The 14,399-nt window shown below is 43.7% G+C and overlaps 1 protein-coding gene across 1 annotated transcript in view; it reads right to left on the reverse strand.

Moving 5' to 3' along the window:
• LOC114644451 (tripartite motif-containing protein 16-like) overlaps positions 1–13,954 on the reverse strand; it is a 193,397-nt gene extending 179,443 nt beyond the window's left edge. Inside the window, exons 1-3 of the mRNA XM_051924791.1 lie at positions 13,854–13,954; positions 13,604–13,660; positions 11,475–12,056 (exon numbers count right to left, since the gene is read on the reverse strand). Of these exons, the coding sequence (XP_051780751.1) occupies positions 11,475–12,053 (579 nt within the window). The 5' untranslated portion in view covers positions 12,054–12,056; positions 13,604–13,660; positions 13,854–13,954. The remainder of the gene's footprint in view (positions 1–11,474; positions 12,057–13,603; positions 13,661–13,853) is intronic.
• Positions 13,955–14,399: the final 445 nt, after the last annotated feature.

Raw genomic sequence — 14,399 nt, forward strand, 5'->3', positions numbered from 1 at the left:
AGCAGAAAAGAGTGCGCTGTGTGCAGTTCACAACCAGAAACCTGTTTGTAAAAATCTGCTCCGTTTGAATCCAGCTATCAATCCAGTTATTTCATTCAGATATTTTATAACAGAGTGGTTGATATGTCGGCACAGTGGCCAGTGTTCAGCCAGGGGATGGAATAATGGCGTGGATATTATGTACTGCACAAAGGACTTGGTACATTTTCTTAATTGAAAAGTGTTACTGACACATTCCCAGCATTAAAACAGGTAATAATACACCGTTAAACACACTCATTAATATCGATCAATACTCAACAACACGAGCAGAGATCCTGCAAACCCCTCACAGATGAAATGGCCGTTCTGCGCTACCACTCTGCCTGTATGTGAACACATCCGTACTTCTAGCTTTACACTTAGTTTGAATCTGTTTAAAGTTCAACTTTTGCTGAGTTCTTCTCACTTGATCTCGAGGTACGTGTGAACTTGAGCTCTCTGTCAATCGGTGCCACGTGTTTTACTTTTAATGAGTTGCTTCACTCCTGGCTCGTCCAGGTAGAGGCAGTGACTTCCTGCACAAACACTTCCAAAACTCGCCTCTGTGTCCTTTTATGAGCGGCACCATTGCTTTCAATGTTTGGCTGAAAACAATAGAAAACTGCTGCATGCCGGAGTTCTGTCATTGAGAACAATGGCAGGTAACTTTTCTAGCACCTTAGGAGTGTTCAGGTGAAATGCTGCAATGACAGAAAACACGTAACTGTGAATGTAAAGTTAGAATTGGGGATTGGGGTCAGTGCTGGAGCTGCTGCTTTGATAGATGTGTGGTGACGTTAATTAAATTAAAAGTAATGACTTACCAAGGTGTAGCGGTCTGGGGCCACTAAGATTCACACCGTCAAAGATGACGGTGATTTATTTATTTTAATAGAAGAGATCCCAGGAACGTCCCCAGCCTTGGATCAACCCACACACAGTCACAACTGAGACAATAAAGCACACTGGGAAAGGCAAACAATTACAAATATAATGACCCAAAATAATTAATGAAAACAGTAATACCACCCCTCACCCCTTCGGCGATATTACATATAAACACAAACACCACACAGCAAAGTCCATATAAACCAAACCGGATGAAGATAAAAAGTGACCAAGTTAAGTCCAGCGATCTGTATGTTGAAAGGGAGAAGGAAAAATACAGTCCTACCGGTAGTTACTGATGATGTGGATGAAATCAGATGGTTGATTCAGGAGCGCTCCACTCTTCCGGAAAACCAAATAATCCTACACAGTTCTCAGTGCACAGGTAGACAGACGATCCAGACCCCAAACAAATAAATACAGTCCAGGACAAAAAGATTAGAGTTCCAATAACAGCAGGCAGAAACGACAGATAACCGCAACACACACCACACCAAAACAAACCAAACTTTTTTTTTTTTTCCTTTTTGCCCTCTGCCCTCCTTTTAACTACCTGTGGCCACCTTTGACCCCAGCAGCCCCAGCAAGGACTGCTGGGAGATGCAGTCCTTATAAAGTAGCACTGCTACAAAGGTACAAAGAAATCCATTCAATTTAATTACACAACGGTAGGTCTGCAGCTAGAAGGTGATGAGAGAGACTTGGGCGTCCTTTTAGACTGATCGCCATCTTTAACCAGACAAAGTGGACAAGGCTACTGAGAAGGTTGGTGACATGTTGTCCATGATGTATGCACTGCAGTATATGCACTACACGGCCAAAAGAACGTGGACTCCCTCCCACACGACACCCATATGTGTTTCCTGAAGATCTCATTTCAAACCCTTGGACATTAACATGGAGTTGCTAGCCCATCTTTGCTGTCTTAACATCCACTGGATTTTGCAACATGTCTGCTGCGGTTTGCTTCGACTCACTCACAACTGCATTACGGAGGTCGGCCCTGATGCTGGCTGATAATGTGGGGATCACATTCACCATTCCTGTCAATCCCAAAAGTGTTCAGTAGATTTGAGGTCAGGGCCTTGTGCAGGTCAGTCAGGTTGTTCCACACCATTTCACTGTTGACCTTCACCAGACTGTTACCAGGTGGTATTCTCCTGGCATACGCCAAACCCGATTGACCAAGCAAACCACCAGATCTTCAGTGAAGAATAATTCAAAACTCCAGAGACTGAGTTTCCACTGCTCCAGACTCCAATGGCGGTGGGCTTTACACCACTCCAGCTGGTCCTTGGTATTGCTCACTGTTTAATGAAGCTCCAGAGAAACAGTTTCCATGCTGATGTTGATTCTAAAGGCCGTCTGGAATTCAGTATTGGCTGCTGCTACCAAAGATGGATGATATTTATGTGCTTTAGCATTTGGTGCTCACAGATCTTGTGTGTTCTACCACTTTCCACCTGAGCTGTCGTTGTTGCTCATAGACATTTCTTCTTCACACTTACAGCACTTATATTTTGCCAAGGAAGAAATTTAACAAACCAACTTGTTAGAAATGTGGCATCCTATGACTGTGCTATGCTGAAAGTCACAAGCTCTTCAGTTCAAGTGCACACCGTTACACGGCCAGATTCCAGGGCTGTGTGGACCTCTTAGCAATGTGTTGGCTGACATAACTCAACTCACTAATTAGAAGAGCAGTCCACATACCTTGGGCCATGTAGTGTATCAGGAGCAGTGAGTCCAGATCCAGAAGTGTGTTTGCAGTGTCACACACGTGCGATTAGGAGACAGCTAAAGGGCCTGAATAATACAAATTATACGCCAGACCAGGGGACTGCGAGGTGCACTGACTGTCTCTCTCAATCCCTTGCAGACCATCCATGGGAAATCACGCACAGTTGCGGCGCCACTGATGATGTCACTTCCGGTCACGGAGCCTCCGATGACGTCACTTACATACTCCTCTAATAAAGCCGCCATCTTTGATACTTCTACAAAACAGAACTGAAGGCATGGTATCTGTGAACATATCTGTTCAATTTAAGCCATTTTTGCAGCCAAGGAACAATATACGGGTGGCTGCCCCAAACCTTTTTGATGACTTTGTGTCGTTCTTGTGACAGAAGGTTTGTCTCCATATTCAATAAATGACATAGCAGTAGAAGACAGAATGGAGAGAAGAGTGACGAGCCTGGACTGTGGGGTCTGAGTTGTGAGAAAACGCTGAAGGACTTGAATCTTACCAGTTTAAGGGCAGAGACATGAGGATGTGACCTGACAGAAGTGTTTAAACATATGAAGGTAGTTGGTGTCACCTTTTATTAGAGGTTGTATTTAAAAAGAAGTAGTTAGGCATACATTTCATTCAAATGTAGTTCTCCACACCAAGAACTGTACAGACAACGGACAAATTATCCTCTGGTGTAGGTGGAAGCAGCAACTCAAACACTTTTGTAAACAGGCGTATTAGAAATATTAGGTGAATATGAAAAGATGATCTGCACTGGGCTGAATGGTCCACTCTTGTCATGTTATACAAACTCCTCAGGTCTTTTGAATTTCTCTCTAAATGTTCTCAGGCCCCACACACCCCAATCTGATCAGATACCCAATGAAGTGTCACCTCACCTGTAGGAAGCAGTTGTTGTCCTTGGTCTCTGACAGCTCCCTCAACTCAGCATCTTTCCTCTTCAGCTCCTCGATCTCCTTCTCCAGTTGCTCCCTGACTCCTTCAATCTTCTCCATTTCTGTCTTTTCTTGTTCTCTGATCTTCTCAATCAATTTCTTCTGGGTTTCTTCAATACAGCAAATCAGATCAGTGAAGCTCATCTCGTGTTCTTCCAACTCATTTTCCACAGAGATCTGGTTGGAAGGAAAAAAGACACAGAATTAAGTTACCTAATAAGAATTACCAGTCACAAGGCACTTCTGTTGGTACTTAGATGTTGTAAAGGATGATTTAGATGAGCTGGTATCACCTCTGGGTGGATGATGGTCCGTTATCCATCCATCCATTTTCCAACCTGCTGAATCCAAACACAGGGTCACGGGGGTCTGCTGGAGGCAATCCCAGGGAACAAGGCAGGAACCAATCCTGGGCAGGGTGCCAACCCACCGCAGGACACACATAAACACACCAGGCACAATTTACAATTGCCAATCCACCAAACCTGCATGTCTTTGGACTGTGAGAGGAAACCCACTCAGACACGGGGAGAACATGCAAACTCCACACAGGAAGGACCCAGGAAGCAAACCCAGGTCCCCAAACTGTGAGGCAGCAGCGCTACCCACTGTGCCACCGTGCCAGATGGTCCTTTACTTAAACAGAAAACTAGAATGGAAGGGCACTAAGAGATTGTCTCCCAGGGAAAAATGTTCTCTCAGTTTGCCAGGTGGCAGCATCCCACTGCCAGTGCTCCCCTTTGGGCACTCCTAGGGCTGAATGGGATAAGTACTCTGAACAGGCAGCCATGTTGAAGTCTGTTGGAGCTGCTAGAGTGAGGTTTTGGGTGAAAAGTCCACTGTGCTTTGAGTCCTTTGTCTGACCCAGAAGTGCTTCTGGAGTACACCTGCCACCTGCTGGAAATACTCGAGAGTTCAGCTTTAAAAAGAGCCTCTCCTGCTGTGCTGGGTACGCTGGAGCTGGGAGTGAAGTAGGACAACACTCAGCTGGAGCAGAGCTGGAGAGCAGAAGAAGAACAAGTCCGGGAATTGTAAAGAAAAGCTTGTGTGTTGGACAGTAGGTGTGTAGAAGTAAAGGAGACCTTATGGACCAGAGAGTGGTGTGTAGTAGTTGTGCTCTGCTATTGGGTTTTAATTGTGTTTTTTTTTTTAGTGATTTCTTAGTAAGTTATCTCCTGACGTCTTTTTCCACACTTCAGTAAGATATTCTTCAGCCCTTGCACCCTGGACATTATTTCTATCTTATGTTGCACTTGTTTCACAAATGTCCTTTAAGGTGACCCCATCACCTCCTCACTTTAAACCATAATTCAAACTGCAGTTCCAAACGGGTGTTCTATGTACTTCTGTGCCCCTGTCCATTACTTTAGGTGGGACCCTCACACACCACAGTTCCTGAACACAAATGTAGTATTAGGAGATGCTCTACAGAACACTGCATGCTTTTTATAAAAGTCCAACACACCATTACAGATTTGAAATGTACGGTGCTAGAGATTACCAAACCAGCTCACCATGCAGTGACATGGATAGTCTTCTCTAACGTCAAGAGGCCAAGTGGATCTTTAAGATCAACACGGTTCAGCCAACAGCTTTAAATGAACTGATGTCATCAAAACTTGATATCCAGGGGTAGAGGGTGATAATCAGCTGTAAACGTCAATAAAACTCACCATTACGTTATAGGTGGTCTCTCTTTGCTAGGAGGAACGTTAGACTCATTGACTTGACGTCTAATCTGTGTGTGTGTGAGAGCATTGAAGAGAAGACATTGGCAAAAATATCATCGACATCACGCTAGAGAGTGAAGCAGTTACACAAAGCAAAATACCCAGTGGACAACATTTTGCACATTATCGCTGAGTCTGACTTTTCCGACTCTGATTTTGATACGAGGGATCAGGATATCGAGCAGGAGAGTGAGGTACTAACATCAGCTAATCGCCCAAGGGCTCATTTGAGAAGCTGATGCACCTCTGGCAAGGCTCCTCTGAGAGGAATACCCACACATCCATCTGTGGGAGGCAAGCTGGCTACCAGACTTCACAAGATGGCACAGCTTACTAGTGGACACAACCAATTACCAGCCGCTGGACTACTTCAGGCTGTTCTTTCCTGAAGCTGTCTTTTAACGAGACAAAGAGGTGCGCCGGGCAATTTTTTGATTCCCCTGCTGAGCTTGCACCGTATTCTCATTTTTCAAGGTAGAAGCTCACAACAAAAGACGAGATAAAGGGCTATGTGGCATTGCAAACAGAGACGGGACTGGACTGGCACTGCAATTTTAGGGAGCGCTGGTCCAAATGTGTTCTGTCCCCTGTTGACTTTGGACAGTTGTGTTGAGTGACAGGTACATGCTTCTGCAGTTTTATTCATTTCTGTGACAACCAGAAGCAAATCCTGTGAGGTGAGTCAGGGTATAACTCCATGCATAAAGTTCAGCCTCTTCTAGACCTGTACACATGTAAACAACATTATCAGCCTGGCCGTGATTTGTCTGTGGATGAATTGATGATAAAATACAAGGGGTGCCTTTTATCCGTCAGTATATGCTGGACAAACCCACAAATAATGGAATAAAAGATTTTGTGTTGGCAGAAGGAAGCACTGGCTTCAGTCCGAAAATCATGACATGCAGAAGAAAATACTCCTTATCAAAAACTGACCCTCCATTGACAAGTCACGGTGTACAGGAGCTGCTAGATGGTTATGGACACATGTAGTGTAGTCCTCACAGGTGATGCAATGGTAGTGCTGCTGCAGCTTTGCAGTAAGGAGACTGTGGAAGATTGTGTGTTTGCTTCCCGGTTCCTCCCTGTGTGGATAGCGCTTTGAGTACTGAGAAAAGTGCTATATAAATGTAATGAAATATTATTTTAGTGCAAAAGGACAGTTTCTACTTGTCTCCAGAATTGTTCATGAGATTACAGACCAAGGAAACTGGAGGATGTGGCACAGTGAGGGTGAACAGGAGAAATATGGCTGCAGAACTGAAGCCAGGCAGGCTGAAAATGAAACAAAGTGACAATCCAGTTTTTATGCAGGCAGAAAACAAGGTGGCAGTGGCGTGGCACAACGTCAAATGAGTTACTTTTCTCACTATAGTTCACATTTTAGAACATTAGAACAATCTAGATGACAACAGGCCATTCAGCCCAAAAAAGCTCGCCAGTCCTATCCACTTAATCCTTCTAAAAACACATCAAGTCGAGTTTTGAAAGTCCTAAAGTCTTACTGTCTACCACACTACCTGGTCTCTTATTCCAAGTGCCTGTCATTCTTTGTGTAAAGAAAATCTTCCTAATGTTTGTGTGAAATTTACCCTTCACAAGTTTCAAATTGAGTCCCTGTGTTTTTGATGAACTCATTTTAAAGTCACCGTCTCGATCTACTGGACTAATTCCCTTCATAATTTTAAACACTTCAGTCAGGTCACCTCTTAATCTTCATTTGCTTAAACTGTAAAGGCTCAGCTCTTTTAATCTTTCCTCCTAACTCATCCCCTGTAGCCCTCAATCAGTCTCGTCGCTCTTCTCTGGACCTTCTCTAGTGCTGTTATGTCCTTTTCGTAGCATGGAGACCAAAACTGCACCCAGGACTCCAGATGAGGCCTCACCAGTGTGTTATAAAGCTTGAGCAGAACCTCCTGTGACTTGAACTTCACACATCAACGATCATCTACGATTCACTTTGGAGTTATTAGTCTTGTATGTCTTATGCAGTTGTTTATTACTTTGCAGCTTCTTTTTTAACTCTTCACTAACCTACTGTAGAGTTTTCTTTCATTTCCTATTAATTCCAAATTTAGGTATGTACCTGTCCTGCATTACACATATAACATTTTTAAACCTCTTCCACTGCTCCTCGACTGTCTCCACACTTAAATGCTTATCCCAGTCCATCTTCCTTAGTCTTTGCTGCATCTTCTCGAAATTTACAAACCTCTGAGAACTGTATTATATTATGGTCACGTGACCCTAGTGGTCCAATCAGCTCTACTCCCTCAATTCTGTTTTGATTATACAGAATACTAAATCCAGACAAGCTTCACCGCACGTTGGTGCTTTAACATGCCATGTTAAAAACACTCACTGATTTCTATTAAAAACTCCTGTTCTTGTGCTCCGCCATTTACAAGGTTCTCACGTGTGAGAAAGTGATTCATGAACGGGGAAGCCAGAAGGCAGGAAGCTGGACAAGCCAGTTGCAATAGAGGAGCACAATTAAAAACATGGCAGGAGTTGATTCACTTGATCAGATTCAGGCACAAGTCCACCAAATGGTACCACGCTGTGTATCATCACGGGCGTGAGGTGGCACTGACCAATGGATATATGCTGTTCAAGCAGGCAGGCGGTGACAACACCATGACTACAGCTGATTTTGTAAGAATGTGGTCGACGCCTTGCTGGCAGAGTACATCACAGTGCCTACTGCAAAGAGAGGAAGAACATCACAAAGCGGGCATTGGATGAGGCAACAGACAACTGAAACAGAGGCACCAGGGCAAGACATATTGGCAGCAGTGAATGTGTGGCAATGCCCGCAGTTCTCTGCTTTGAACGATGTCATACTTTGCAGGACTACACCATGTGACAGGTCTGTGATTTGTATGTGACGTCACATAGAAAAGAGACTCATACAACATAAAACACAGTGGCATTTGGAATATTTTTTGTTCATCGATGAGTGAGACCATTGCATTGTGTGCTTTTAGAAAACGGAGTTTTTAGTAAAAATATTCAGCCCTGGGAGAAAAGAAAAGAAAAGAAGAAAAAATCCGCCTAAAAGAATTGAATTGACGCTCCTATTATTGTTCACTTCTGATGACTTTGCTCTACTACACTTTCAATATCTATCTTTATATTTGTATTCTATTGGTTATTTTACATATTTATTAAATCTGTTTGCTATGTTGTGTCCCATTTTTAATACCCAATGACATTTGTTACTGTCACATTTTAGTTCCCATCTTTTCTTTTTTCATTCTCGTCAGAGGGTGGCTCCATGATGGCTGTCCATTTCAGGTTCAAGAGCTCAGGTCTTGGAGGGGACCGAGTGTAATGGAGAAACTGGTTTATTGTAGGCAGACAGTACCAGTAGAAGTGCTAGTTCTTCATATTATAAAGGCTGAAGGATTGATTCATACCGTGTATTACATAATAAGCGCACACGACTGGCACCAGAACACCTCAGAGAAGACATCAGAAGAATAAGGAAGGTGTTAAAGTACAGAGACAGTTTGCTAGTTAATTCTGTTACATCACACTACAAGCAAAAAACGAAAAACGAACAAGAAAGGCCAAAAAGAAACATTGTGTCCACTGATCTCCTTCAGAACATCAATACCAGGCTACAGTTTGAATAAAAGTGTGAATGAAAACCCAAAGGATATTGGGGTCATACCATCTGAATCATAAATGAATTAACCATGGAGGACAGTGACATGCCATGAAGGGCACAATGAAACGTCTTCTGTCCAAACTCATTTTCCTGTCCCTACACATCCATTGCCAGCTCTTCTGTTTTCAGTTTATTTCTATTGTCTTTGATATGAAGTGTCATCGTAATTCCACTCACCTTCATCTGCTCCTCTGCCTTCTTTGTCTCCTTCAGGGTCTTCTCTCTCTCCTCAAGTCTCCTCCTGATTTCACTCCATGTCACCTCCAGCTCTTTCTGTTTGGACACACAAGAGGACACGCTTGGTCTTATCAGAATTCACTTTCACGTTCCATCTGAAGATGAATGTACTGAGCTCAGATAAACCTGACAATAAATCAAATGAGTAACAAGTGGAAACATAAAAAAGTAAAACACATTAAACCTGAAGCTCAGAGAAAATGAACAACTTTTAAAATGGAATTCAAGAAACAAGAAGACAACTGAAAGTTAATTAACTCAAATTTCAGTGATGAGGAAACAAATGGCTACATGGTGGGCTGCTTTAGGTCATGAAAGAGGACCACATTCAGCCTCGATTACCAGCGATGGACAAAGTGACGCTCAGAAAGCACTGAGGACTAAACAGGCAACTGAGACACTCAATAAAGATGAGCAGGACCTGCAAGACAAGCTGGCGGGGGGCTACAGCCAAAGGTGCAAATCAGCCAATGGTATACAAGTTGGTCATGAAGGGAACGCCGAGGGATAAGAGAGCCTGCTAGAGATGAGCAGGAGGAGGAGAGCTCAGTGAAGCTGAAGGACATTTGATAAACCATTCTACAGCGGTGGACCCCATGTGTCCGTGTGCTACAACGGGGTACAATGACACACACGTGTGCTCCACTGACGGGTCATGGGTGTTGTCGTCTTGTTTCAGAGGTGGATGTCCAACTTGGACAAGTGGATGGGCTGCTGATCAGAATGTTGATGGATCCACGTTTCATTATCTTTGACTGAACAAGTGGTAATAGTATTGGCAGGTAGGCAGCGGTGCAAGAACAGTGTGAAGAGCAAGGAGCTAAGATTAGGGGCAGAACAGTCAAGGTGGTCTTAACAGAAAGGCCGTCTGTGCCACATGCTAGTCCAAGTTAGACTGAGGAGTTTAGAAAGTTTAACATGAAGCTCAAATCTGTGTAGTCATAAAAATGCTGAATGAGCAGGAGATGAAAAGAGGAGCATACAAGACGACAACGGCAAATAAAAAATTATAAATCAGAAGTGCTGGAGAAACTAAATCAAATAAAAAGACAGTAAAGATAAAGAGTTAATACCAAAACATCAGAAATATATTTACATCCTAAACATAACACATAAAAATATGCTGACCAAAAGGCAAAATACCAAGCAAAGACCCAAAAGGAAAACATTCAGGCAAACATTACATGACATACTGAAGTAACTGTCTTTTAGAAATTCAACATGGCTGGATACAATCCACAACAACACATAAAGACGGACTCTTAGACCTGATCAGTTTGTCCCTAAGGATCCAGAAAGTGCCACTGCTGTGGAAAACATCCTGCATTGTCCCTGTTCCAAAGATGGCAAACGCCTCTTCATCAAAAGACTACAGACCAGTGGCACTTGTGTCTCACATTAAGGAGGCAGGCTCAGTTATGGGGCGCACTCTGGACCCCTGGAGGGCGTAAAGAAGGTGGGAATGAAGACAAAGCTGAGTGCCATAATGAACAATGCTGCACATCCTCTCTCTGACACACCAACACTGAGGACTTTCAGCCTACAAAATCTTCAACACAAGTGTGTCAAGGGGCTCCTTCATACCAACAGTAACAGACATCTGTAGTACCGAAACGGGACCGCACTCTCATCATTAGCCTGTTCATTATTTTTGTAATTCTTGTGTCTGTTTGTAAGGCTTATTTCTGTTGTGTTAGATTTCTAAATTTCTTGAGCTCATCTAAAAGCTAAATTTCCAATTGGAACACATGAAGTGCTACTGACCTACATACCGATCTATCATATAGCGCCTTTCACATCCATCAATCCATCCATCCATTCCTCCCTCCATCCCTATCTATCTATCTATCTATCTATCTATCTATCTATCTATCTATCTATCTATCTATCTATCTATCTATCTATCTATCTATCTATCAGTAGTGTCTTTCATTCTCTCTCTCTATGAAGGTGTCAGCCACATCCACAGTTATAATATGGAAAGCTCCAATTTGTCATCACACACACATTTCTCTCCACTCCGAGTGTTCCTGGGTAAATAAAGACTCTAATGATGAACGCCACCATCAGACACATCATGTCTTGTGTCCAGTTTCACCAGGATAGACTCCAGCTCTCTACCATCATAGACATTTTTTCTCCTCAGATGGATGCCCAGATGTCTTTATTGAATTTTAGAAATCCTTTAACTCTTCAGATTTAATTTTTTTCATTAAATACTAAACCCCACTCACCTGTTTTTCTGCTTTTTCCATCTCCAGCTCGACCTTTTTGTGGCCTTCATGTTCAGTCAATGCACACATCATGCAGATATACGTCTCCTCATTTTTACAAAATATTTCCAGCCTCTTCTGATGTTTCACACAGAGCTCCACCTTCAGATTTCCATCTGGATCAGTCAGCTTGTGGTCCTTCCAGGCTGCTATTTCAAAGTGGGGCTGCAGGTGAGTCGGACAGTAGGAGGCCATGCAGGTGAGACAGGACTTCACCGCTTTGAACTTCATTCCAGTACAGGCGTCACACTCCACGTCTCCAGGGCCGGCATAATTCTGAGATGGATAAGGACTGAGTCTCGGCTTCTTTATTTTCTTGACGAGTTCATTCAGCACGGTGTTTCTGTGAAGTTCAGGCCTCGTTGTGAAGGTCCTTCTGCACTCAGGACAGCTGCACTCATGGCTTTGATCCCAGTAGTCATTGAGGCACTTCAGACAGAAACTGTGACCACAGAGGATTGAGACGGGGTCACTCAGGGTCTCCTGACAGATAAAGCAGGTGATCTCGTTCTGTAATCCAAACAGCTCGGCTTCGGCCATCGTCTGTCAGAGGAGAGACAGGCACAGACAGAGAGTCGGTCAGACAAACGAGGAGATTTAAAGAGAACCCTGAGAGCGAAAAGAGGACATCTGAAGAGACAAACGTTAGGAACAGAGCTGGACGTCTGGTAATGTTACTCCATTGTATCAGATGTGTATTGTGGCCAGCACCAGGTGGTCCTCAGAAGACAGAGACAGCACCTCTCTGTAGTGAGAGGGGGTCCGTGACGGTGCATGTGGGGAGTGTGAGCTCCGCAATGAGGTGGTGTTGGTGCAGGATGTTGGTTGGGAGGCGAGCGGATTGCTCGTTATTGTCAGCTCAGCTGTTCTCCATTGACATTCTGCAGGCCGTTGGAGAAAAGGCACCTGGACAGATAGCTGAAGAGGGTCTCTGCCATCTGAGAAGGGCTGATGGGGGGAACTGGCTAGACGGGTGGACAGAGATGTGCTGGACATGAAGAAATGGAGCAGAAGCCGATACCTGCGTGGATTTAGCCTGGGCTTTTGAACTTGTCTCTCAGTGTTTTTACTGTCCACAAGCTCTGCATTGTATTGTGGATTATTTATTTATTGTGGTGCACTGCACGTCTGCTCTTTGGGGTCAGAGAACAGGGACAGAGAAACAGCAGCATGCCGGGTGAGACTGTGGAGTGACACTGAGCACACTTGCCTTACACGTTTTGATTCTTGTCCATGTATTTTATTTTTACTTTAATGAAGTTAATAAGAACAGTTCTGTTCTAAATGCAGCAGCGTTAAGGGTAATAATGTCTGAAATTCCTTTTCACCTTTACTCCTTTAAACTTTCTCTAGTGGGTAACACTTGGAAACCCGGCTATTAAGTTTCTAAAGCCTACTAGGAAGTCGTCAGTTACTGAGGTGTCCGGCGTATAAAAGCGTCTGCTCAGTCTGATTCCAAGTGAAATCTGCCATGTTGGAATATTCGACTCCACACACTCCACACCGCTTACCACTGGTGCTCCTGACGTGGGGGCTCCGCCATCACTGCATACCCCAATTTCTGGTCAGTACTCCAGCGTCCATATCCATATGTAGAGGTCATACATCTACAGCTGTTTGGGGGGTCAATGCCCACCAGTTTCTCTTCTACAGTCAGGGCTCTGGCTAAGTGGCCCAGGATATTCACAATTCGTCCTAAACCTTTCTTTATTTTATACTCTTTTGTTCTCTCAGTATTTTGTTTTCTTGTTTTATGTACTTTGTTTCTAATTTTTACCCATCAGGCCTTATTGCCTCACTCCAGAACTCCCATTCTCATCTTTTATTCTCTTATTTACAGTAAAATGTGGTGTCTTAGGCACAGAGGAAAGTGAATTAGAAAAAGAGAAATAAGAGAGTGAGTGAACTAGAGGAAGAAAAGACTGGAAAACAACAAGAGCACAGAACCAAAGAAAAAAGGAGAAAGATGAATGAAAGTGGGCCAGCACTTGTGTGACCCCCTTATACACACACACGGTCACACCAGCAGGGGACATGAGGTGTCAAAGATACTCGTGCGGATGTTCAAATCAATAAGATCACAAACTCACGCGTACAAACTCCTCACCACTCAGAAGACTGCAGGGTGAAAACTGAAGCTTCAGTACCTGAATAGAAAGAGAAAATGGCCACAGTTAAGAAGGCCTTTGCTACCTCAGCTCCATTCACTGTCCACTCATTTACAAAACTGTGTGCTCCAAATGTGACACAAAGTGACACGCGGCTCCTCAAATATAAAGCCGACTGCTGAACCAGCACTCAATGTCCACTTTACACACTCAGCCTTAGTGGTGGACTTACCGGCTCTCACTTTATTTCTTGGCTGATCCTCCTCACCACAGAGAGTCTTCAGGTCCTCTTAGTCAGAGAAGTCGGACATGAAGAGCTCAGCTGGAGAGCCCAACAACACTGAGCAGATCAGAATGTGCTGAGCGTCTTTAAAGGCTTTAGTCATCGTGTGCCTGGGGGTCTCTTTGTGTCAGTGTGTCCAAGCACAACTTCTAGCAGAGTTGGACGTTCAAGAGGCTTCAGTCCTACATGATGAGATGAGCTGCAGGGTTACAGTGGAGGACATTGCCGCTTCTGTCACAGGGCCTGCTTTATTATGGGAGGCAAAAATGGAGATGAAAGTTAAAATTACAAAATGAAAATGCAATCTCTCTTTTGCAATTTCATTTTCACAGACAGCACACAAAAATGCTGTAAAAATTAAAAATAAACTGAGATAACAGCATTTGAAACTTCACTTTCAGAAATGAAGCTGCAAAAATGAAAAGTGAAATGCAAATGAGCACTGGCGCCACCTGCTGCTCACTGAGTTTTCATTTTCCACTTTACATTTTCATT

This window comes from Erpetoichthys calabaricus, chromosome 3, assembly GCF_900747795.2.
Source record: "Erpetoichthys calabaricus chromosome 3, fErpCal1.3, whole genome shotgun sequence".
NCBI lineage: Eukaryota > Metazoa > Chordata > Cladistia > Polypteriformes > Polypteridae > Erpetoichthys > Erpetoichthys calabaricus.